Raw genomic sequence first — 24,782 nt, 5'->3', positions numbered from 1 at the left:
ATGGGTCGTATTTTGTGAGACAGATATCTTATTTGGGTCATCCATGAAAAAATATTACTTTTTATGCTAAGAGTTACTATTTATTATGAATATCGGTAGGGTTGACACGTCTCACAGATAAAGATTAGTGAGAAACGTCTCACAAGAGACATATTCAATTCTTTTTGGCCGAAGTTGATCAAAATGTTAGAAAATTAAATAAATATGATGATGATTATAAATTATAAATTATTTTATGTTTAATTATATAATAATAAAATTTTAGTATAAATGTAGATATTTAGTATAAATGATGATTAAATCTCTGCTTAATGGAGTGTGTTGAACTTGAAGAATGTATACATATTTTGTTTATACCTAATATTTTCATAGTTGCCTCTGTCCCCCTCCCCTTCTCCGCAATTCACAGCCAATAAGAGAGGGAGAGCATCAAATTTTGTCGTTTTAAGTTTTCTGTACAGAACATCGGATTTCTTGTTTGAATCTGGCGGGTTTACCGTAGTTTCAAGATTCGCGGCCTCGATATTCTTGGCAGATTTCTCGCTCATCCGATTCATCCTACGTTCCAGAATTCTTTGTTTCTTTTAATGTAAGAGATCCGAAGATTTTTATTGACTGAAATTTAGTGGGAACCTACATAATTAAAATCCCTTCATCCGACAGGCACACCACCGGAGACACATTTCGCCGTTCAAGATTCACGGGTTTGACTTTAATTCTTTTGGCTTTTCGTTGGATACATTTACTGTTGCAGTGGTTAGATTTATAGATAAAAAGATTTTCGTGCACAGACGCGTGGCTATATTGTTGACTCGTGTAATTTTCGTGAAAATTAAGCTGTTAGTTTTGTGGGAGTTTTCGGATTTTGTCTCGTTTCCTGGGAGGGGATGTGTACAAATTAACTGTAGATCAGATTGTAGTTAATGCTTTGATCTGCTCAAAGGTGAGGTGAAGTTCTCTTTAAATTTCAACCGTCAGCTAGCGGAAATATAACTTGGCAAATCCAAAATGATGCGGATGAGGACTAAGAGTAATGGGTTGCCGCAAATTAGCGGTGGTTTGGGCGATGGCGGTGGTGTTAGTTTTGGCCGAGGAGGCCGTGGTGAAGCCGGTGAGAAACCATGGGAGCTTAGGCCCGGCGGAATGTTGGTTCAGAAGCGGACCGAAGCAGACCAAAGCCACGTCCCTCCACCTCCAATTCGCGTGCGCGTCAAATATGGGTCGGTATACCATGAAATTCATATCAACTCTCAGGCCAGCTTTGGTAATTGTCAACGATTTATTCAATCATCTTTTTCTCTTTTTTTTTTCACGGAATCGTCTCTATGGTTTAGTTTGCCATTAATGGATTGTATTTATTTGATGGGAGTGTAGGAGAATTGAAGAAGATGCTGGCCGGGCCAACCGGATTGCACCACCAAGATCAAAAGCTGTTTTACAAGGATAAAGAAAGGGATTCAAATACATTTCTTGACAGTGTAGGAGTGAAGGACAAATCCAAAATAGTTCTTGTTGAGGATGCTATTAGCCAAGAGAAACGATACCTAGAGATGAGAAAGACTGCTAAAATGGAAAAGGCTGCAAAATCAGTATCAGAAATCAGCATGGAGGTTGATAGGCTTGCTGGGAAGGTTGTTCTTTCATTCTCTAATCTCTCAACGATCTATTGGTTTAACTAATTGTGTCTCTGAATGAAGGTTTTCATCGTGTCGTGTCTTTGAGTAGGTGTCGGCGCTTGAAACTGTAGTTTCTAAAGATGGGAAAGTGGTTGAAAAAGATGTAGTAGACCTGATCGAGTTGTTGATGAATCAGTTGCTTAAATTGGATGGCATTGTTGCTGATGGAGAAGTCAAATTACAGAGGAAAATACAGGTATAATCGAATTTGATTTAAAACAGAAAATGTTTTTCCTGAATGTGTGATGAAAAATCGTTAACGCATTTGCGGTTGATTTGAAGGTGAGGAGAGTGCAAAAGTATGTTGAGATTCTTGATGTATTGAAGTTAAAAAATTCAGCAACCGTCAGCAATGGAAACCACGTTGTAACACCCACCCAACAAAATCAGCCTCAGCAGCAGAAGTATGCAAATGGACACACAGCTTCACCATTTCAACCGCTTATGAATTCAAAAGGTAATGTAACATCCCCCGTTCAACCGCAGCAACCAAGGCATTCCTTCGGTAGTTCTTTGACAGATTCACCCAAGCATATTCAGGATCAACCTTCCAGACAGTCGAGTTCTACATCAGCTGTCGTGATCACCACACAGTGGGAAACTTTTGACTCTACCCCAGCACCGACTCCTGGTACCCATACAACAGGGAAAAATACATTTCATCCGGTACAACCTAGTTTTACATGGGACTTGCTTTAACCAGGTTGAAGGACAACAAAGTACATGTTCCTAGTGTGGATTTTGTGCATTTTGGGTTCGTTTTCTGAGTTTGTTTCATGTCCATTCTCCATTTTTTTGTTCCTGTATTTACAGTTTTGCTAGCACCCACCACTTTTTATGTCATTCACTTGAAGAAATAAATGGGGCTACTATTGAATTGCTTGATGTTATACAATAATCTCTACCGCTACTGTATTGTTCTCACTTTCAATACCTATAAAAAAAACAATGCATATAAGCTTAAGTTTTGAATATGGCTTCCCACTGTTACTCATTTGGCTTAGTTATGCATTGAGGGAGAGGCGACTGTTTCCTTCGGCCTGGCTCGGATCCACTCCTAAAGTCAATGTAGAGTTAAAAATTAGGGATTCGGAAGGACCAAGAATCGGAAACTAGAATATCAATGTAGAGTTAAAAATATAGTTATCCTTCATTTGATTTGAGTTTTATAAAAATAGAATGAATTTTGTTGGTCTAGTTTTCCCTACATAAGGAGTTTCCATATTTTGTGTGGTCTTGTTTTAATTAATTCTCTCAACCAAACAGAATGGAAATTGAAAGCTGCATGTGGTCCGAAGAGGGCAGGCACCCTTTAAGGGTCGAGTGATACACACCACAGCCCTCAATTATTTAGTACATAACTAGTATTTCACCTGATGCGATAATATTATTAAAAATTAGTGAAAATGAATAAATATTTAAATTGAAAAAATAATATAATTATAAAAAATAAAAATAAAAACTATTTTTCGGTAATTTTAAAAAACTTTATTAAATTCTACGCATGTCGATTAATTTTTTTGGCTAATAATCACTATCATAACTCAAAATTTTAGATTGTGTTAGCCTAAGGCAATGACATGATGCTTAACGTGTTTATTGTATTGATGTCGACCACCGATCTTAATACATATTTAATTCTTTAATTTTTGAGAAGCTATATCTTATTATTTTTTAACATGTGATAAAAAAATATTTTTAAATCATATTCAATAAAATTAATGAGAAATATTTTTTAAAAAATTCAGTAATTTCGTCTAAATCTACATTCACAAAGAATTTTGTGACATGACACGTGTTTGACACATTTGAATGATAACAATAATTGTTTCATCAATATCTTTATCTAAATAGGTTGTGATTTTATTTACAAAATCTCTTCATAATATACACAACAGTCTATTATTCCGAAAGAAAAATGAAACACATGATCATAAGTAAATTATGTATAAATCAGAAAAGTTATTTAATTAACATTTATTATGTTTATTCCAAAACAATGTCAATAAATTTTATAAGGTGTCTTCTAATAAGATGCTTACTTTCTTTAGAATTGGTTTAATCATTTCCATTACGAAAAATTTTATACTATCATGTATCCGTGAACTTTGTAATATAGAAGAAAATTATCACATTAGTAATACGTAATAATTAAAATTTTGTACAAATAGATGAATAATATTTTTTACTTCTCGATTATGAAAGACATATTTTAAAGTGTCTTGTTGTTCTCGTTGTTTCCATATGTATGTAGTTCATAACAACGAACAAATCTAAATTCAAACGAACATTATATCTTGAAATGATTCAACTCATATATGATGCTGAAAAGAGGAGTCATTTCAAAATTCTATTTTGGAATAGATAAATTTAGTAAGATCAATAGAATAAAATTGGTTTCTAATATAATATGCAATATTGCATTATTTATAATTTTAAATTCAAATAAGACATTCCAAGGGACAATAATTATATATTTGATGCTTTTGACAGAATTATATCATACATTAACTATTTCAAATTATGGAGATCTCGAATTGCATGCATTGAGTGTCAAAAATTTTTGATTATTGATGGTAATATACATGTTTATTGGGAGTAATTTAATGTCAATTTGAAACTCTTTTGAATCTATCTTTTTAATTTTTTTGTGCTCTCTTATTTGAATTTTTAAGAAGACAATTCAAGATATACAATATACATATGATTTTGGAAGAAAATTACAACGCATTAATTCTTTCAAATTAAAGTAATTTTGAAATAATATGTATTCGAGATAAAAAAATTTATGATCATTAAATGGTAAATTAATGTTTATTGGAAAACTTTGTTGTAATGATAACTTCTAACACTCAACCAATTTTATTTTTAGAAAAATTAAATAAACTAATTAAATATTATATTTTTTTAGTAAGTAATTTGAGCAGAAATTACTTAAAATAGAACAATTTATTTTTGAATGATTTACCTAATGAGTGATACTTAACATTGCAATCATTTGTATTTTAAATTTATTTATACTGTTTTTAATTAAACCGATTGATATAATCAATGCAAAATTTTTAATATAATTTATGTTTTCAATAGAATTTAGTTTTAATTTGAGTAAAAAAATAAAAAAACATATGTGTTTGTCACGAAATTTTGCGGGGCGTGCTAGGCACGTGATCGTGCCAAAGTTGTGAATGATCTAACTCCGTTTACCAAGCGTTGTGAGTCTCGATTCGGTCGTAAGTTCTAACTCCTTCGAAATGGCTCAAAAACGCACACACAAAATGATGAATAAGACAAAATTACAGGAAGAATCCATGAACAACATCAAATTTAATTACGCTGTTATGAATTTGAACGACATTATCACAAGAAAGTTGAAGGAATATGTAAAAATCTCAAGGAACTAAAATATTAGAAATTGGAAAAAGATGAACTATTGAGAGGAATTCTGCAGAGCTTTGCTGTAGATTTGTTGTGTTGATTTGTCGGGGACCTCTTTCTGATTATTCTTTTTGCTTTTGTTACATTCCGCACAGCAGTTTTCCCTTCCCCCATCACACCACGTTCTTCCACGTCGGGCACTGACAGCAACTGATATCACGTTGATTCATTGGGCCAACTGCAATTTCACTTGGGCCGAATTTTGGGCTTCTTTGAGTTCTGGACATAACAATTGGCTTTCATCTGTTGAATTTGTTTTGGGCTTCTGAAATATTAGGCACAACAATTGCCCCCCGTAGCCAATTTGGGCCAATTTGGCTAATTATATGTTTAGCCCACTTTGGCCCATATTCAAAACTTGGGGCCCATATTCAAAACTTGATATGAAGACCACATTCTATGTCACGGCATCCTTCAGAATTCTTTAATAACAATCCCTAACGTGAAATTCTTAATTTATACTCCTTTCATTCTTCCTTCAAATAGACAAGCACAAACCCACATCAATCCTCAAAATTTGGCCTTCACATAAACAAACTTTGATTCCCTCATCGTGTTCTCACTTCACAGTTATCAATTATTCGATATTTGCCACCGGATCGTGGAGTCACGTGGACACCATTCAACTTTCAAGTAAATTTCCACCCTCAAACTCCTTTGCATTAAGCCATTTCATCTCAAAAGAGCAGGTAGATTTCTACATTTTTTCTATTTCTTCATGACACAAATGCTTTAGGACTTCACCTGCTTTCTTGATCATGCACTCAAGGTGTTTGATACATTGTCTGAGCTTTCGATCTTCCACGATCTTTGTTGGCCATTCTATGTGATCATTGCGCCTTATGCTTTTTGTTGTTGTCTAGAGAACTTGTCTGCATTTATTTTCATGTACCTTCATTCAAGTATACAAGGTATCTACTTGCCTTGATCTCGACTTCACTTCAAAGAGAACCAATATCTTGTTTGTTTGATGTCACTTGTTCAAAAGCCATTACTTGGTTGTCAACTGAGGATGATCTTTTGGCCACTTTACACAAGTGTGTTGATTTATTTTTCTTTACTTGCAGGAATGGTTAGTGATCCTCCTTCTCCTAGCGCAAATCCATCGAGCCAACTCTGATATTCCTTTGGCTGTTAAGATCATCTTTGTCCCTAATTCTGCTGAAGATTCCAACATGGTATCAATCCAAGTCTTGATTTTCCTACAGTCATTCCCCTATTTCAGCTTTCCAAGATTCTAGGTCCACGTGTTCAGAACCATTGATACAGCTTGGAAGCTTCAAGACCAACAATGGGAATACACACTGAAGGAGGCTGAACAAGTTCGAACACATTGTCATTCCAAATGGGAGGGATTTGTTCATATTGGATATTCCTTGAGCTTTTGCTATTATTACCTTTGCGCAGACTCGAGATGATTCTCATTTTTATTCTGATTTCTACTGTCTCTTTTGTTTGTCATAATTTGGCGGCTGTCCTTCTGATTTGTAACTCTGGAAAGTGGCTCGAAAGCCAAACTTTATTTGGGAAATATGTTGTTATTACCATATACATGCTGCTTGAGATTTGTTTTCATCCATTTGGATTTTGGCATTTCACATTTACAAGGGAAACTCTGCCAAAATTTTCTAAAACTAAACAAACGGCAAAAAGCCTGTTTTCTTTAACATTGATGCAAACATGGCGGGTCAACACTGCTTGTTACCAACCAACTGTTAAACAATATTTTTCTAACAATACCCCTCAAGGTTTCGAGATATGCCATAAACGAACTTCACTTTTCATCAATTTGGCCAACCAACACAACAAATATTCCTCTCAAAATACATCAACTACATCGGATTTCATGAGCAATGATTTTATTTATTCACAATGCTCCATCACTATTTGCAAACAAGTTCAGCGGGGAATGGCTTAAAAGCCTATTCCTCGCATATTACATAAACTTTCTACGAGTCAATATCTCAAAATTAGCCAAAGTGGCTATCCAGCCTACTTTGTACAATACTTCTCATCTATTCCATCTATAAAACATCCGTCTCCAGCTGTCGATCTTTCATCTGAGCCGGAGCTAAAATTAAATCCTCCATTTGTAACTCTTCTTCCTTGCTACCTCCATATTCCTCCTCAAATATTTTCTTTTCTTTGAATGATTCCTCCACCTTAGATCTGCGCTCAACAGCTTTTTCTCTCAACAAACGTCGTTTTTGGGTCCGAGAAAGCGTTTTTGGGAACTTTGGATGCTCCACCCGTTTCCATACACCATTGGGGATTGCTCTGGGAGGAATAACAAAATGAGATTTTCTTTCATATCTATTATCGGTGTCTAGAGGTGGTGGCCTCTGTATTAGCTTCTGGAATGACTGTCGGTCACTCCTTCCCTCGCCATTCATTGACCCATGAAATGAAACCTTTCCGAGGTGCTGGTTCTCCGGCCTTTTGGCCATGGATCCCCTACTGTACCTCATATTCCTCCCACTATAATACATATAATCTCCACTGTGACAGCGGCCTTTTCCATGAAAAGTTTCTGTTTTCTTCTCCCTAACCTCAAACATCATTTTTCGAGGCACCCAACACTTCTTTATAGTAATTCCTGGCCTAATGGACATGTCCCTGTTTCCACTCCTTCTCCTCTCATTGATCAAGAAGCGCAAATCAGTACTGCTCATGTTCACATTGGCTATCGGGGAAAAAGGATCTTCATCCACTAACATTGCTTCCTTTTTCTCGGAGAATTTCAGGATACCCTTGTTGATTCTTTCCTGCAAGACATTCTTGAAAGCCCAACAAGTATTAGTATTATGGTTGAAGGAATTGTGGTACTTACAGTAATCTATTCCTTTCAATTCCTCTCTAGTGGGCAGCTTGTGGTCTGAGGGGAATGTTATAAACTTCTCCTTCACCAAGTGATCGAAAATTTCCCCCATCTTTGATGCATCAAAAGTATAGGGTGTTTGCACTGGAGGAATGTTTTTCTTGGAAAGTTCTTCACTTTTGCGTTTCAAGAAAGGGACAATCCGTGATCCGGAGTTCGCTACTTCTACCAATGCAACTTCCTCCACTTCCTGGAAATAAGAGCCCACTGTAGACTTTCTTTTATGACTCTCCTCTCGTAACAATTCCTCATACTCTGATACCTTGGCAGCAAGTTCATAAAAACCACGGAATTCCATCCCTTGGAACTTCTTTCTAAGTTCAAAATCGAGTCCTCGCTGTGCCATCTTCACGTATTCTGATTCAGGGAGGAAAACTCGGCATTTGCTCCTCACCTTCTTGAACTTACAAATGAAATCATTGGCAGATTCCCCCGGGTTTTGGACCACCCTTGACAGTTCCGCTATACTAATCTCAGGTACTGTCCGGAAGAATTTTGTATGGAATTTACGTTCCATATCGTGCCATGTTGCATACCATGTGAAAGCAGTACTGGTCAGGGAATTGGGGAACAAACGTAACTTGTAATTAAAAAAGCTCTCCAAATTTGCCAATTCCCCACACTGAATTGTAAACCTGGCCACATGTTCCACGCTGGATTGACCGTCTTCCCCGGAGTATAACGTGAAGTCTGGAATGCGGTATCCTCTTGGGTAAGGGTTTTCATGATCCACAATATCAGGATACGATTTGTGGAATTCTGGTCGGTTGATTGGCCTCACTCCTGGGCCATACAACTCCTGAATCACATCACGTACCATCTCAAAATCCAACGCTGGAGTTTGTCTTAAATGGTGAGGAGGATAGATTGCCCCCCGAGTGTTATTCCCCGAACCTGGCGCTGAATATCCACGCATTCCCCCATCAACATACACCCATGGATGTAAGTTAGGAGACGTCACAGAGAACACGTTACTAGCCATTTGTTTGCTGTTGCTGCAGTTTTGGAATTTCAACCCCAATTTCTCATCCCTTTTGTGCGGAGGAGTGTATCTCCCTCCCTTGGCAGATTCAGGAATTCGTGTTTACCCCAAGCGACGATTTTCACCTGCTTGAGAAATCCCTGATCCTTGGCCTTGATCTTTTAGCAATTTAACGTCAGTTTCTTGGAGTTCAGCATTTTCTGGTGTAACAGCCTCTCCTTTTGCAGACTTCCTCCATTCCTTCACTTCTGCCACAAATTCCATCATAACAGTAGAGAAAGTTTGAGTCATTTCTTTGAGATCACAGCGGATATTTTTCTCCATAGCCAACATAAAGTTCAGCGAAGGCCCGCCAACACCAGAAACATCAATTCCTTCCTTCATAGTCTCTTCCTCGAACTGGTGAACAAGTCTTTCAACAGTTCTTCCTGTGAGCGATGAACTTTCCCCTGTGATGGAGGAATTCCCTCATTCTTCTCAGTACGCTTTGGAGGCATTTGGTCCCACTGAGCATGCAAACTTGTTTGTCACGAAATTTTGCGGGGCGTGCTAGGCACGTGATCGTGCCAAAGTTGCGAATAACTGTAGATACACGAAATCTTAAAATGTGATCATGATCAATATCTTAATCTTTTGTTTTAAAAAAGAAACTCGAACGTAATAACAAAAGTCTGACAATTCAACAACGTTGAGTAAAAATACTCTTAACAAGAATCATTTTTAGAAGAACCATATTAAAACATACATTATGTCCATAATCAAGTCTACTTTCTTACAAGTCTCAATGTTCCAATATGACCGACCAACTTAAAAGCATCGTTCCGTGCTTAGCACAATAAATTATTATATATCATTCAAATCGTGAAATCCACAACATTAAATAATACGATGCCATTTTTAAAAAAATTTGGAAAGAATCGCTACAGCATTGTAAAAAAAAAACATAAAATTACTTCATATAATTTTACCAGAACACGTTATATCCTTACAAGCCGGAGAAGGCCACGAGTGTACATGGATGAACTCGTAGAGAGCAAGTAGAGAAATTATATCACAAATTGTTGGGGTGGATAATGAAATTTCTTCCTTGCATCCAAAACAAACACCAAATAAGTAATTTTGAGCCCAAAAAAAATAACACTGATATAGTTAAGCCAACAAAGATTACAGTTACATAACCAAATAGTATCTTAACGAAAGAAACGACCATTCTAGAGCCGCGGTGCAAAGATCAGAGAGCAAGTCTTAACATGAAGTCATGAACTTAACAAAAATAACAGCTGGGCTTCATCAGCATATCTGGTTGAAAAGTCCATGAAGTGAAGTTCAATGGACCAGGTTACCATATCTTAGCTGATGTCTGCGATCAAGACCGAGATCGAGATCTCCCTCTCACCACAGGGGATCGACTGGATCATAGAAATTGGTTAGATTAGGAATTATTGACTTGATAGATAAAATATCAGTTAAAAAGTAGCTGGATACAGAAACTAACGGGTGAAACATTAAAAGGGTCATACCTCCCATATTGATCTTGTGGAGGGCTTTCTCCATCACTGTAAGCAGGTTTCTGCTCACAATCAAAATCATCAAGGCCAACTCTCTGTCTTTGCCCTCTAGGAGGACTTGGGCTCGAACCCTGACCATAATCTGGAGTTGCTCTTTTCCCAGGACTGGGGCTGCGCACCATAACATCGTCAGACCTGTCTCTCAGAGGAACTGGGTTGTGTTTGTCATTGTAACGGGAGTTTCTTTCATTCCTGGGACTAGTGCTGAGGCCACGACCATATTTAGGCTCGGTATCTTTGTGGCTGGGGCTCTGACTAGACCTAAGATCATACTTAGGACTTGCTAGCTCTCGACGACGTGGACTTGGGCTACGTCCATTATTGTGTCCATAGTCAGGGCTTCCCCTTTCCCTTCTGGGACTGGAAGATCGCATCCGGTCATAGCCTCTTGCAGGTGATCTGTCACGGGGTCGATCTGGACTATAATCATTTCGCCTAGCATCATCATCCTTGATAGCAAACTCAACAGTTATGACTCGATCCAACAGTTTACTGTGTTGAAAATAAAAAATAATTGAGTATTAGGCAATGTTAACATCAACTCCGAGCACTAGAGCAAACAACCTCTGGCAGAGCATCATTTACCTTAAATTAGTAGCATCCAATGCTTTAATTGCATCATCGAGAGATTCATACTGAATAAAGGCAAAATTTTTCCTGATCCTTACGTTCAGAATTTTCCCGTAAGGATCAAAATGTTTTTCCAAATCCCTTGTTCTGGTATGATATGGGTCAAAGTTGATGACGAATAGGGTCTTTGAGGGTCTTGAATTAGATGATGGTTTTCTGGAGGCCTCAGGTCGCCTGATACTCCGGTCTCGTTCTTGCTGCATCAAAACAAAAGCTTGGACCGATAACAATCATTCAAATTAGAATGGTTAGCATGCTATGGCAACAAGAGAATCTCACATGGTTACGTTACCTTGGTCCACTCAACACGGAGTTTCCTCCCCTTTCTACCAAATTCAATTCGGTCAAGTGCACGTATGGCATCCTCTGCATCTCTGTCATCCTCCATGTAAACAAAAGCAAAACCTGATAAAATTAAAGGAAAAACATCCATGTTTAGTATACTAGTGCTTTTACATTAAAATAATATATCCAAAAATAAAATTCCCTCATAAGTGAATAGTCCTATATTAAAATACTTTGTCCAGAAACTAGCAAACAAGCTACCCTTTCACTCGATAATATTAGTAAAGATCAGTCTTGTCTATCCTGAAGCTACCGATCAGTTGAATAGTAACAGACCTTGGCTAGTGATCTAAGCAATGTCAATGGACAATATCCAGATGTGGATGTCTCATAACAAATAATGTAAAAATGAGTGCCTTTTCTCCAATTTTTTCGCTGCCTCAGCTCCGAGGACTGCATGTGTAACATGGGCAAGTGAAGGAAGGGCAAATATCGTGCAGAATGAAGGCAAGAATGACTTGGGAAAACGTGTGATGATGATGCCATGGATGATCAGAGGGCTCTTCTAGGAAATTAGATGAGGTTTCTTGTTACCACCAGGAAATGAGATGTGGAAGTCGTAATCGTATGGAAATTGCATTGAAATCCTGCGCCAAAGAATTAGTTGAGTATGGGGGTCTCACACTTTAACGACATAAACTTTTCTTTTCTCTTTTTTAACATACATTGACAACCAGTTAAACTTTTACAAGGAAACAATTCAGTGCCAATAACCACGTTTCAGTATACACTCTGCTGAAACAGCGCCAATCTGCACTTGGATCTTCCATAAACTGTTAGCACTGCCTCTTTTAACTTCTTAGTCTCCTCAGGGGGAGAGGTCGAAGGTTCACGCTAAAACTTTCTTATCATCATTGCTATCATGAACTGTAACCTACACATGTACATAATCTAAATAGAGGTTTAATTACACATTAACTCAACCATACCTGCCCCTTTGAGGATTATTGATACCGAAATAGTGTTTCAGTAAGCAGCGAGCTCAAAATTCCAACCATTTTCACCTCTCGTGAAGTCTAACTAGTTTGATAAGTTTCTCACGCAATAAATAAACCAGTCTCCACCAGATGAACAACTTCCAGAACAATAGTAGCATAACAGTGTTACATACAAACCACAGGACTCAAGCCCAGTAGACAGTAAATCTTCCGTCTCAAAATAAAGGGAAATTATTCACACATAATTATAACAGGATAAATAAAGAAGTCACAATCGCAGGCAAGAAGAATGAAAAGATCTTATTTTTTATACCAGTATTACTTCATTCATATTAATAAAATGGAAAACTGATCATGCATTCCAACTACAACCAACCCGCATTCCTAACTTTTACATGCATCAACCCACCGACTCATACTTACCAGACTTCATATCAACCCTATCAACTTTTCCATATCTTCTAAAGAGTCTTTCAAGATCAGACTGTCGTGCGTCATACTCGAAATTTCCACAGAAAATTGACCTCATGTCACCTGAATGTAAAAACTGTAAGACCTCAATTCATAATGTAAAAACACATTAATGCAAAATCAAACACCAAACCACTAAATTGAAAGCATTGAATTCCATTTTCCGGTAAATCAAAACTTTTCTAGCTATTTTCAACACAAATTGCCAATTAACTCAAGCAAGGCAACTTGTAAGGCTCTCAAAGAAATACCACATACAACTCAAAGTCTTCAAGTGTCCGCCACTCTGCCTAACAAATCAATACCCCAGAAAGCAATCACCAGTCACTCAGTTAATTGTTGATTTCTGTTGGATCAATGGCATCTTGTTACCTCATTCATACAGCTATTTTATTTATAAAACAAATCATGCAATGCAAACAGATACGAGAATACACGAAGAGTAACTTATAATATCATATATGCAAGTACATGAAAGAAGAAAACATTTTTGTCATTAATTTTAGTCCCGTGCGTAATATTCCACTGAGCCATTATCCACCATTTTAATTGTCCTATCTCAAGATAATCAATCACTTAGCATGGCCAGAAATCCCATTATGTGCCATAGAGGGGTGGGCCGTCAACATAAGGAACCAGATCCGTTTCACAAAACTCTAACCTTTGCTGATTTAAAAACAACTTCAAGATTTTGGGCACATGTTTGAAGTCACGGAATTATAAATCTCCATTTATTTAGAATGAGAACTGGGGATTCTACAGAGGATTAGCTCGATTACGAAATTTACAATGGATTTAATCAGCATAGCAACATCCATCAACCAGTTTGGATTTCCTTGTCCCTCACAGGACATTAAAATACAAATAGTTCGTGAATAGGTAATTGAACAGAAATATCTCCACAGTCCACTCCCCATGGAAATAAAAAATAAATAAACATTAATAAAACGAAAAACACAGAACGCAAATCAAGCATTAAGCACAAAAAAACAAAGACCGCACATGCATAGATTTTTATGAAAACACAAATCCCTATATTACAACAACTAGCCTGAAAAATAACGTCAATTATGATTTCACCCGAAACAAGTTTTCGAAAAACAAGGGAAAAAACCTAAAAAATTCGAGATCCTAAAACAACAGATCGGAGTCAAAGATAAAAACCAGGAAGGATCCAGTCACGGGAAACTTTTGAAATGAATTAATCTGAGAGAGAGGAACTGACCTTCGGAATTGATAAAAACCCTAGGAAGGGATTGAGAGTATATCTGACAAATAAAATCCTTCACGCTCGTCGTATAAGTGGACAGGGCTAGTTGATACAACAATATTTATAGTTGGGCCTGGCCCGGGGGCTTGGGCTAGCGGTTTGTAAAACATAAAAATATTTAATTTAATTTATTTTTTTTAAAGACGAAATAAACGAATGCACGTTGAATGCATATATGACTTGGTTTTCTAGTTTATAGATGATATATTTTTCAGATAATTAATTATTATAAATTATATTAAAATTAAAAAATTTAGAGATCTTTTGTAATTAATTAGAATAATCATTTATTCAGTATAAAACTTTGTTATTTTAAAATTATTGATTTTTCTTTTATTCTTTTGGATTTTTAGATTATGGATAATATGTACATTAATTTTATGATTAAGCTATGATACAATGTGATTTTATTTTGCATCTCAATCAATCAATTAAATCATAATATAGATTATTAAGTAATAAATACTAAACTAAATATTTAAAAAAAAATGAGTTTTAAATCATTCCCATTTTTTAAAATTAATAATGTAATGATATAATATATTAATTTCTAAGATTAATACTAAAATACATCAACTGAGCTCTCACAAAACAATAAAATAAATAATATTCTCCCAAAATTTAAAAATATATATTATTAATACGTTACATACACCATAGCTTTATGATTGGTAAGACTGGATTAACATTTACTAATCCAAAGGCATAATACATTCTAATATAAAATTTCTACAGCCTTGGAAGTTCGAAAATCTCAGGATGTGTGTGATCAGGGACTAACAGTACACAACCCCGTACGGGTACAAGAACAAGAATGTTGTTCCATCACACTGATTGGTAGCCCAAGCTCAGAAGTGCCAAGGTCTTAGCTTAAACAAACAAGACCATTGTCGTATGTTTCCATCCACAAGCGTCTAAAACATACAAAATGACGAATCCCATTCCCATTAAACATGAAGCTACGAGAAAAGAATCAACTTTACACTGCACAAAACCAACACTCCATGCTCGATCTCAATGCACCGTTCTGGAAAAATATACAGGCATACTTCCCAAAATGCATGAAACAGGATATCATTTTCGCACAATTTTTGTTCTGACACCACCTAAGACAACAAAAAATGACAAGGTTAAGCTTGCACAATCTTATGAATGCTTGTAAGCAACAAACAGCAATAGTTGAGTCGTAAGATCTGAAACACATAGACAATGGAAGGTCATAATACAAGTGTTCGGTAACCTCAACCGAACATATAATTAAACTCCATCAGGGATTTTCTTGAAGAAACAAATTTTGCCCTCAAAATTTGGGGGTCCGCCAAGGGAAATACATGATTCCGTCTCCAGGTAAAAATCAAGGTCATACCTTCTACTTCCTCAAATTTTACTTCTTTGACTATTTCCGCAGCTGCATTGTACTCAAACCTGCAGGATTGAAATTCATTCGCGATTACACAGGACAAAAGGCAGTTCAAGACCTTATAAAATTTCAATGTAACAACAACTGAAAATTTAAATCATGTGGTCAACACGATTAGTTTACAACCAAGCTCAGATGGTGACAAAAAAACTAACTGCTTTATCCCCAGTGGCCAATAGTTTGTATGCACATGCGATATTGGAGGATGTTGTCGGAGAAGCAGGACTTACAACATATCAATCTTCTAATTAGTTAGAAACTAAACATAATACAGACCAAAATGCTGAGCTTTAAATAGGATTCAGTCAGATTTACCTGTTAGACAGAGAAACCTCTAGTTCATAGTCAGATGCACTCTTAGTGGTCTCCACAAAGACGTCCACTATTTCAGTCTTTCTAGTACTAGCCATGAGTAAATCATACTCCGTAGGAATAATAATGGCCAAGAAATTATCACATAGTTCACTTAAGCATAGCTTCTCCACAGCTGCCAGGGCTATTCTTCTTTTAAGCGAGTCAGTATCAGGATCCAGAATGTAAATTGCAAAATCAGTAATTATAAGTATACGACGTTTCATCTTTCCTGAGCAAGTGAACTTTAGAACTTTATCCGCAAACAGAACCTTCCGATCACCTGCAGACTCAGAATCATGCAAAACACGTGATGTTCAAGATAGCAACGTTGACACCATGATCCAAGCTTTGGAATATCAGAGACTGATTGTAGAGCCACTTTTTGGCTGGACTGGATGCTTGTTTAATATCTGCTCATATACGCAAGAAGATACGGAATCTTTTAAAATAAACAGCGTATTTAGATGGTACACACATGGTATTTCAGGACTTCCACTTCAATTTTTCTTTTAAGAAATTTGAAAATAAAACTACTGTGGCTATATTTTAAAAGTCACTTAAAAAAATTCTACGCAAGAACTACGATTTTCTGACGCACAGACACTTGAACAAAAACATTAAAAAAGACACTTTTGTGTTCGGTTACCATGAATATAAAACCTTTATAAGAAACATAACGCTGCAACTATTAAAGCCACACTTCTATCTTTTGGATTCTAAGACGAGTGTTTTTAGCATAAAAACTAGGTCAAAGATTGAGCCTCTCTAAAGAATACATGTTTGCCTCCCACTGTATGATATTTCGATTTTTGTAAGAACCCTAATAAGGAAACATCCAGTTTTCAATTATTCAAAATCCGTTTCTGACAATTAGGTCAAAAACATTTAAACAGAATCTCTGGGACCAACAATATTATTCTGAAATTTGTAATCAATAGAACAATAGTGCCCAAAAAGTCCATGCTAATCAACACAACCCCAGAATGGAACACGAGCGTTGCATATAGCTAGAAATATCAATTAAACTTTAGGTTCGAGAAATGGACAACACCAAACTGAAAATTGGTAATCGTACCTTGTTTCTCGAGTAGTTTCATTAGATAACGTTTGGATCGAACATTGATATAATCACCTGTACAATCCCGAAGGCGAGAGGATTTCCAGCCGGCCTTGATTCCCACGAGCGGATTTTGATCCTCCGTTAAGCTGCTATTTGAAGGCCGCAACTTCGAGGTTCCGTCATCGACATTATATAGGGCTTCAGATGCGGGATCGTTGTCGTATCGAGGCGACTGGGCTTGGGTTGAGTCGATTTGAACCCGAAGGTTAGATAGGAAACGTGACATCTGAATAATATTGGTGGTGGAGGAGATGATCGGAGGAGACGATGGAATCTGAAATGTTTATCGCCTCAACTGTGCAATAGTTAATCAAGATTTACTACTTGCAACTCTGGACATTTGGGGTAAAGAATCATTGGAACAACAGCAAATTCGAACAAGAATAAAGAAAAAGTGACATTAAACGAATTTGTGAAATCTGTTACGACCATTGATGAGGTTTGTTTATTGCACATCACTCAGTAATTTTATTGTTTATATCATTTAAACAATAAATTGTGTATAAATAACTCCAAAAAAAACACACGTTATAAAAAAAACTAATCTTCAATTAAAAAAGCATGTTGGCCCATCCCTTGGACAAGAAATTTCCAGTGATCAACAATTACAAGCAAAAATTCTTTTACGGCAGGCAGCATGGACAATATTTCTGGATAAACATAGCTTTTGGGTTCAAAAGAATTCTATAATACAGATGTGATGTATTCTACTACAGTACTGACGTTATCTGTTCATATGCAAGCCATAAGAGAATGGCGATGACAGTATCCCTGAACAAGTCATTGGCAATTTTGATAATCCAACCATAGCTACCATTCCCATAAGACTTCTTCCCGGCTAAGTCTCTGAATCGAAGGTTCCCTTGATCCGATATGAGTGAGTATATAACGCCGTTAACGTGCCCTTTGCCAATGACACCCACAACTTTCTTACTCTTATTAACTGCTTTGCTCCTTTTTAGGGACCAAGCAAGAAACTGAGAAAAAGATGTGAGAATAATAGGAGGTGAAGATCAGTTCGGGAATTCGGTGAGTGTTTTATTCTAAACACTGGTCGTCTTTTTCTATGAGTATTTCTATTGATGAATACTTACAGTATCTCGTTCGTATATGAGAGGCGGCAATAATGATGGATATGAAAAGCTTAACATCTCATATAGCTGAAAGCTGCCATCACTAGTGCTAGATTCCTGATGTACAAAGAAACACGTTATAAAATGCTAATCTGAGTGTTCGCAAAGTTGTGCGGGCTTTAAGAAATTCTAGAGTGCTGAACAAAACATGAATAAGATTCTATAGCTGACACCAGAAACTTTCAAGTTATGTTTTAAAATTGTGCCTCATTGTCATCATTCTCGTTTCCTTTTCGGCACTTTACTTCAATTTCCAAATAACTAATAAATTTCAGAAAAACAATTTTACCTCTGTCATCTTGGAGACGTCAGACGATGTTATTCCGCGGATGACAGAGTATACCAAGTTCAATTTCTCATTCCACTTTAGTGAGCTCCATGCCCTCTCAAGCTGAAAATGGCACGATCCCCTCTCGATGTGTTAGCCGTGATGATCAAAGTGAAGCCAGAAACACCGTATATGGATACACAATGAAGTCGAGTAGATCGTGTTGGTCTGCGCTATATGGCTCAAATACTTACAGTTATCTCAATCGGCCGATCTCCCAATACTAATTGAGCACCAATTTCTTCAGAAGCCTTCCGAGCTGCACGGAACTGTAAACACACCTCATAGACCTTCTTAGAGTCATCATAATGAAATAAGTTTTTGAAGTCTATCATTGAAAATTTTCCAAGCATTTACCTCATCTCCAAAAGGACGATTGATATCTGAAGATACTTTCGAAGAGAAGGCCGCCAAGAGCAGGCGTAATGCTAAAGCAGTTTGACCTCCTGTAACATTGAAGAAATGGAGTAAATTTCCAAATGGAGAAATTCTCTGATATACAAATAACCATGGTGTAAGCACAAACCCAAGTTAATGCTTCGGCCAACAGCACCAAAAAAGCCAGTTCCACTTAGAGAGAACATGCTTGATTTTAGTTGCTGATGTAGCTCACCGTTCTCAGTAGTGTACATGATCCCAGCCCTGAGGAAAACCTCTGATACACTTTAGGTTAAGCCGTATATGGATGATCAAACTGTTTCTGTAAAAGTTAAGCTTCTAAATAGTACATGCGGTAGAATATAAAGGCCTATTCAAAGATAAATTACACGTTAATTGTATATTACACAAAGTGTATGTCCCAAATAAACTCTTGTTGGTCCTCTATACATTTTGGACAATTATATAAACATAGAATGAATTACATACCAATGAAGCTCGAGTTGCTAACTGTTGACACCTCAGAACCAATTGACGATAAGCTAATCACAACCAAAAATACTGTTGTCTAAAAGATATATCACTGTCTTGCTACTTTATTTTGTTAGTTTCACAATAATTAGGTATCTAAATGTGGATTGATTCAAGGTATAAGGATTTTCATACATCTCAATTCATTCGGCAGTCAATGATTTAAATTTTAATTATCTATATAGTTAGTTAGTTATAAAGAAGTATGCAAACTCTAAACTGCTTCATCAACATAACATAAATACTAAATCAATCTTAAGGTTCTATTTTTTTTTATCATAGTAGAGAACCGAAGTGCCAAATTGATGCAGCAAGCAGAAAGGTACTCAGCGGGTAAAGGGGCAGACCGAGCCACGATAGCAATCCCCCCGTCAAACAAGCAGCGATATTTAACAAGATTTCAAGTTTTCAACCAAAATCCTCGTCAATTCCAAACAAAGTAACAAGACTTGCCTGCTTCTACAAAGCTCGACAACAATATTATCAGGCCTAACAGCTCGAATAACCCTTTCAACATCGGAGACAGATTCTTGGGAAGTATGCGTGGTTCCAATGAGCCAAATGGAATCTGGTTCGATGAAGCCACTTCTCCACGATGGAACTGGCCCGTACTCAGTTTTATTAATCATGACCAAGGCCCCATTGTGAGCCAAATCAAGTAATTCCGGGTGGGTTTCAGCTATTACGGCAGTGGAAAGACTCAAGATTTCGTTCCTGAAGTCGAAATCAGGAGGTGGGGGCGGGATGATAGAGGCTTTACACGGAAGAATTGTGATGGGCTTGAATCTATGAAGCTTTCGAAAATGGGATTTCATGGAGAACGCGGCACGGATTGAAAATGGAAAAGTAGAAACTTTCATGTTCATGTAGTGTGTGATTGGCATTCCTTTTGCCCGGGAGTGTTATATCTGTAATGTAATTTCTCTTTTTTCTTTTTTCCTTTTTCTGAAAAATCAGCTAGGAAATTTTTCAAATTTTAAATTTTCTGAGGATAAATTTGTGTAACTTAGACTTGAATTAAGATTTGCTGCTAACAAAATAGTGTATAACAATAACCTATGGGATCGTTTCAATTTCATCTCTCATTTGAAATAATTGACGAAAAAATAGTATTTTCTATAATAAAAAAAGAGTAGGTCTCTTGTGAGACGGTCTCATGAATTTTTATCTTTGAAACATGTCACCCCTACCGATACTCACAATAAAAAGTAATATTTATGTAAAAAGTAATATTTTTTTATAGATGACCTAATTAAAATATTCGTCTCACAAAATACGACCTATGAAACCCTCTCATACAAGTTTTTGCCGTAAAAAATTAACGAATATATACATGTAAGACTATGATATTAGACATACATATAAAAAAAAATCAACCAACATGTTACATATCGCACAACAAAATATTATTGTTTCATTCAATTGTTACTTGTAAATCTCATTGTTTAATTTATTTACACAAGAAGATCGTAAACAAGGTTGGGAATGCTGCATCATCATATTTGTCAAGTGTAAATGTAAAATGCATATACTTTCTTAATCTTGAAAAAGAAAAAGAGGTGTACACATACTTTTATTCAAGGATCATTTGACTCTGTCCGATTTATTCCAGTGGTCCAGTCCGGCCCGGTCCGGCCTCTATATATATTGTGAACATAATGAATTCCACTGGACCTACCCAAATTTTTAACTGTCACGTGGCCCACGCGTTTCTACTCGAAAATACCGGGTCAGTTGAACCCGTAAAAACCGTGTGACGTCACATCGATTGGATGGTCTATCAAGAAAGAGAAGGAAAAAAAGGATTTATGACTGTTAAATTTGAAATATTTTTAAATTCTAATTTATCATTTGGAGTTTAAAACATTCCAGAAATAAAATATAAAATATATGTTGTTTTTATTTCATTTAATTATTCTATAAGGAATTATCGTGAACATTTTTGTTAAAAAGAAATAAGAAAAAACGAGGCCCCTACAAAATTTGAGGAAATATGATTCGAATCCAATATAGTACACAGGACTACATGATAAATGAATCAAACAGATACGCGATATCTCTATCTGTTTTTTTTTTTTTTTTTTGCTTAATTTTGCACAGTGACTTTCTGGTTATCAAGGAAAAATGTATCTGTGATACTCTATTATTCTATTTAAGCTTTTGCCCATATGTGTAATCGATTTTACTCATAGTTATGTATCTTTCGATTTTTTAAAATTTTAATTATTTTTGTATAAAATACTGATGTGATATCACATATTATAGCTACATCAACATTATATCTTTAGATTGTTTCACAATAATATAAGATTATTTTTTATAATATGATTTTGAAATGAGCTAGCATACTCTAATTATCAATTTTATTTTTATTTTCTACATGGATGTAATAAGTGAAAGTTCGAAAATATATTATTTGATCCATGATTTTTTTTTCCAATTTTTTTGGCAAAATGATCTATAAGAAACACCAAGATTAAACAAAGAGTTAAAATCGACGAAAATTAAATTTATGATCAAACAAAAATCATTTAGTTAAATAATATCCATGTGTAACAATTTTCATGTAAAAATTGTTGTCTTTATTTGGATTGAAAATGGTGGGCAGGTAATATATATCGAGGGAAAGACAATACGATGATGTCCCATTAATACCCTTGACAGAATTACACGGGAACCACGCGTTTCCGTGTGAAGGTTTGGGCAGTTACTTTAACTGTCAACCGTGTAATGAAACGAGCATTAATGTACGGAATTGATGACGTCATTCCCAAACCTGTCTATATGATATGATCTGTCCAATCCAGTTGTTGGAATGGCGGCTGTCACGTAAGTTCCGAAATATTCATATAAATTAAGAAAATTATTCGAAGAATAAATTTAACAATTTTTTTTCATTTTATCATTTATTCAATTAATGTTTTAGTAAATAGATGAACATATTAATAATTATAAATAAATATGAGTTTATCCGTAAAAAGTTTGAAAAAATAATATAAATAATAAAACTGAACTATATATATATATATGTGTGTGTGAGAAAAACACAGATGAAATCCAACATAAATATATGTAACAGAGGGAGTTTAATTTAATTTAAGTATTAATATACTAGAAGAGGAATTTTCTATATTTGAATAGAGAAATAATTATAATTATTAATATTTTTTTAGAAATAGTAGTATACTAGAAAAGGAACTTTCTATCTTTGGTTGCTATTGACTGGAACCGCAAGTGTTGGAAAAACAAGTAGTTCCACTGTTTTCAGACCAAGAATGGGTCAATTTGGCAAGTCGCTGTATCACCATATAGACACGTGTTGGACACTTGTACTTCAGTCCACTCGCCAACTTGGCACCTATTAATTTCCCATTTCTTGAATTATATAAAAGCCTCCCCCAGCCTGGCGCCTTACCAACATAACCGTGTGCTAAAATCGCGTCACGAAAGAAAGATCTCTCTGCAGTGATCCATAATATTATACATATATATCCCTTTTAATTAAAGATAAATGCAAAGTCACTCAAGAGAAATCTCACTTCTCGACTTTTACACAACTGAAAAACGACTTTCTTGGAACTTTATGTGACTGCTTGTTCCGACAATGCAGGTTTTCAGTGGTTGTTACTCAGACCCTTTTCCTAGTGCTCAAGATTCATGGGCATCATCTTCAGTGACGTCTGCTGATGAAGTGATTTCTGATCATCTCAGCAGTAAAGCGCATTTTTCTGATGAAGAACTGATTCTAGCTTGCAACACACCGAAAAAGAGGGCCGGGAGGAAGAAATTTCGGGAGACGAGGCACCCGGTGTACAGGGGTGTGAGGAGGCGGAATTCTGGAAAGTGGGTCTGCGAGGTGCGGGAGCCTAACAAGAAGTCCAGAATTTGGCTCGGGACATTCCCCACGGCGGAGATGGCAGCACGTGCTCATGATGTGGCGGCCATTGCGCTTCGCGGGAAGTTAGCTTGTTTGAACTTTGCGGACTCTGCGTCGAAGTTACCCGTCCCTGCTACCTCGGATGCAAAGGATATCCAAAAGGCTGCAATGGAAGCGGCCGAGGCTTTCCGGCCACAGTTACAGGAGAGGGAGGAAGAGGATGCCACAACTGAGATTTCCACAGCGACGGAAAATATCTTCTTTATGGACGAGGAAGCGGTTTTTGGGATGCCCGGATTGCTAGCCAACATGGCTGAGGGGTTGATGCTACCTCCGCCTCGATTCGCTGATGACATGGAGATGGGTGCTGACATGGCATTATGGAGCTATCCCATTTAGCACAAGTTCATTTCCAGGTGCTCGATGTAGGAGTGTTTCTAAACCATACGTAATCAATCATACGGCCACCCAATGGTTGTTTGTATGCTATGGTGTGTGGATGTAATTAATTATATATCATTGAATCATGTAAATTTTATGTAGATCCAACAAATATCACATGGGTCTCATATCTTTTCACATGATGAAAACGATAAAATAATCCTTAAATAATTTTGATGCCATGTACGTGAATCGATCGGAGTGAGTTTGAGAAGTGTGCTTTGTGAGATTCACGAGAAAATATTTCTTCAGATGTAAAATATGAAAACCAAGTTTTTATCATCTGCTTTGGCTTTTGATGATGAGTGTGGGAAGGTAAGCAAATTCTTCTTGCAATCAAATCTCCAAACACCTGAACTGCACGTACTTCGCAGTACTATTTGATCAACTATAACAAAGTGAGATTTCAGATACCGCAACTAGCTCCCACAGAGTTAATCGAAGAAGCCCGAATGATTATCCGACAAAAGGATAACGCCACGCGATACTATGTATGTATACGTGAGACTATGATATTTTTTACATGGATATTTACTAAAATCTTGAAAAAATAAATGTTTTTTTTTAATTTATATTTGTAAGCGTTTAAAAGCCCATTTTTTACAAAAAAAATAAAAAATAAAAAAAAAATCGACATTGAAAAGTGAGAGAATCACGTTTTTTTTTTAAAAGATTGCAAATAAAATATTAAAATTTTACATTAATTTAGCTAACAAGTCTAGTAATACAAGAGGGTTTTAACCTAATAATTTTTGGAGTAGATTTAGCACTGTATGTTTAAAAATATATAAGGGATAACTCATAATTATGTCCTTAGACATAGTTTGGTACATGGGATAAGATAGAATATCTTATCCCATGTTTGGTACCTTTTTAAAAAACCCATGATGATAAATAATATTTTAGAACGATAAAATGTCCCTTCTATTAGGTGTGATAATTTTAATTTAATGATAAAATACACTACAAATGACTTAATTACCCTCAATTTATAAATGATTTTTATA

General features: G+C 36.1%; 5 protein-coding genes across 12 annotated transcripts; 2 read left to right on the top strand and 3 right to left on the bottom strand.

Moving 5' to 3' along the window:
* Positions 1 to 320: 320 nt before the first annotated feature.
* LOC142540307 (BAG family molecular chaperone regulator 2) lies at positions 321 to 2,600 on the top strand. Of its 2 annotated transcripts, none has more exons than XM_075646348.1 (6): positions 321 to 589; positions 664 to 704; positions 979 to 1,264; positions 1,375 to 1,631; positions 1,726 to 1,872; positions 1,959 to 2,600. In XM_075646348.1, the coding sequence occupies exons 3-6, from the start codon at positions 1,009 to 1,011 to the stop codon at positions 2,373 to 2,375; spliced, it is 1,077 nt and encodes a 358-aa protein (XP_075502463.1). In that variant the 5' UTR covers positions 321 to 589; positions 664 to 704; positions 979 to 1,008; the 3' UTR covers positions 2,376 to 2,600. The 2 variants fall into 2 exon arrangements, with proteins under 2 accessions (XP_075502463.1, XP_075502462.1); XM_075646347.1 differs by having other exon boundaries at positions 944 to 1,264.
* Positions 2,601 to 9,905: 7,305 nt separating this feature from the next.
* LOC142540304 (serine/arginine-rich splicing factor RS40-like) lies at positions 9,906 to 14,286 on the bottom strand. 6 transcript variants are annotated; one of them, XM_075646340.1, is made up of 6 exons: positions 14,149 to 14,286; positions 12,876 to 12,986; positions 11,462 to 11,574; positions 11,125 to 11,366; positions 10,492 to 11,031; positions 9,906 to 10,380 (listed from the first exon to the last, which is right to left on the bottom strand). In XM_075646340.1, the coding sequence occupies exons 2-6, from the start codon at positions 12,979 to 12,981 to the stop codon at positions 10,338 to 10,340; spliced, it is 1,044 nt and encodes a 347-aa protein (XP_075502455.1). In that variant the 5' UTR covers positions 12,982 to 12,986; positions 14,149 to 14,286; the 3' UTR covers positions 9,906 to 10,337. The 6 variants fall into 6 exon arrangements, with proteins under 6 accessions (XP_075502455.1, XP_075502460.1, XP_075502458.1 ...); XM_075646345.1 differs by having other exon boundaries at positions 11,791 to 12,986; positions 14,149 to 14,218; XM_075646343.1 differs by having other exon boundaries at positions 11,462 to 12,101; positions 12,180 to 12,986; positions 14,149 to 14,218.
* A 527-nt stretch (positions 14,287 to 14,813) lies between these two features.
* LOC142540305 (uncharacterized) lies at positions 14,814 to 17,313 on the bottom strand. The gene is made up of 4 exons (XM_075646346.1): positions 17,043 to 17,313; positions 15,929 to 16,247; positions 15,560 to 15,618; positions 14,814 to 15,299 (listed from the first exon to the last, which is right to left on the bottom strand). The coding sequence occupies exons 1-4, from the start codon at positions 17,311 to 17,313 to the stop codon at positions 15,268 to 15,270; spliced, it is 681 nt and encodes a 226-aa protein (XP_075502461.1). The 3' UTR covers positions 14,814 to 15,267.
* LOC142540303 (uncharacterized) lies at positions 17,242 to 20,373 on the bottom strand. Of its 2 annotated transcripts, XM_075646339.1 has the most exons (8): positions 19,911 to 20,373; positions 19,075 to 19,190; positions 18,906 to 18,994; positions 18,743 to 18,817; positions 18,510 to 18,611; positions 18,182 to 18,277; positions 17,811 to 18,064; positions 17,242 to 17,382 (listed from the first exon to the last, which is right to left on the bottom strand). In XM_075646339.1, exons 1-8 carry the CDS (start codon positions 20,339 to 20,341, stop codon positions 17,379 to 17,381), a joined length of 1,167 nt encoding a protein of 388 aa, XP_075502454.1. In that variant the 5' UTR covers positions 20,342 to 20,373; the 3' UTR covers positions 17,242 to 17,378. The 2 variants fall into 2 exon arrangements, with proteins under 2 accessions (XP_075502454.1, XP_075502453.1); XM_075646338.1 differs by lacking the exon at positions 17,242 to 17,382 and having other exon boundaries at positions 17,728 to 18,064.
* A 2,573-nt stretch (positions 20,374 to 22,946) lies between these two features.
* On the top strand, positions 22,947 to 24,057 carry LOC142540302 (dehydration-responsive element-binding protein 1D-like). The gene has a single exon (XM_075646337.1). It carries the CDS (start codon positions 23,062 to 23,064, stop codon positions 23,731 to 23,733), a length of 672 nt encoding a protein of 223 aa, XP_075502452.1. The 5' UTR covers positions 22,947 to 23,061; the 3' UTR covers positions 23,734 to 24,057.
* The last annotated feature ends 725 nt before the right edge of the window (positions 24,058 to 24,782 follow it).

Source organism: Primulina tabacum, chromosome 3, assembly GCF_025594145.1.
Source record: "Primulina tabacum isolate GXHZ01 chromosome 3, ASM2559414v2, whole genome shotgun sequence".
NCBI lineage: Eukaryota > Viridiplantae > Streptophyta > Magnoliopsida > Lamiales > Gesneriaceae > Primulina > Primulina tabacum.
Note: the sequence above shows the minus strand (reverse complement) of the source record. Positions and strands in the feature narration are given on the sequence as shown.

Excerpts from the sequence above, each read along its gene's own strand:
- LOC142540304 (XM_075646340.1), bottom strand. The coding sequence starts at position 12,981 with ATGAGGTCAATTTTCTGTGGAAATTTCGAGTATGACGCACGACAGTCT. Across the intron at positions 11,367-11,461 it reads TCCGTGTTGAGTGGACCAAG|CAAGAACGAGACCGGAGTAT; the intron begins GTAACGTAACCA and ends GTTTTGATGCAG. Across the intron at positions 11,032-11,124 it reads TTGGATGCTACTAATTTAAG|TAAACTGTTGGATCGAGTCA; the intron begins GTAAATGATGCT and ends TTTTCAACACAG.
- LOC142540302 (XM_075646337.1), top strand. The coding sequence starts at position 23,062 with ATGCAGGTTTTCAGTGGTTGTTACTCAGACCCTTTTCCTAGTGCTCAA.
- LOC142540303 (XM_075646338.1), bottom strand. The coding sequence starts at position 20,341 with ATGCCAATCACACACTACATGAACATGAAAGTTTCTACTTTTCCATTT. Across the intron at positions 18,995-19,074 it reads TGGCCGAAGCATTAACTTGG|GAGGTCAAACTGCTTTAGCA; the intron begins GTTTGTGCTTAC and ends TCAATGTTACAG. Across the intron at positions 18,065-18,181 it reads TCATATACGAACGAGATACT|TTTCTTGCTTGGTCCCTAAA; the intron begins GTAAGTATTCAT and ends TCTTTTTCTCAG.
- LOC142540305 (XM_075646346.1), bottom strand. The coding sequence starts at position 17,313 with ATGTCACGTTTCCTATCTAACCTTCGGGTTCAAATCGACTCAACCCAA. Across the intron at positions 16,248-17,042 it reads GAAACTACTCGAGAAACAAG|GTGATCGGAAGGTTCTGTTT; the intron begins GTACGATTACCA and ends CTGAGTCTGCAG. Across the intron at positions 15,300-15,559 it reads AAAATTTGAGGAAGTAGAAG|GTGGTGTCAGAACAAAAATT; the intron begins GTATGACCTTGA and ends TTGTTGTCTTAG.
- LOC142540307 (XM_075646348.1), top strand. The coding sequence starts at position 1,009 with ATGATGCGGATGAGGACTAAGAGTAATGGGTTGCCGCAAATTAGCGGT. Across the intron at positions 1,265-1,374 it reads CAACTCTCAGGCCAGCTTTG|GAGAATTGAAGAAGATGCTG; the intron begins GTAATTGTCAAC and ends ATGGGAGTGTAG. Across the intron at positions 1,873-1,958 it reads AATTACAGAGGAAAATACAG|GTGAGGAGAGTGCAAAAGTA; the intron begins GTATAATCGAAT and ends GTTGATTTGAAG.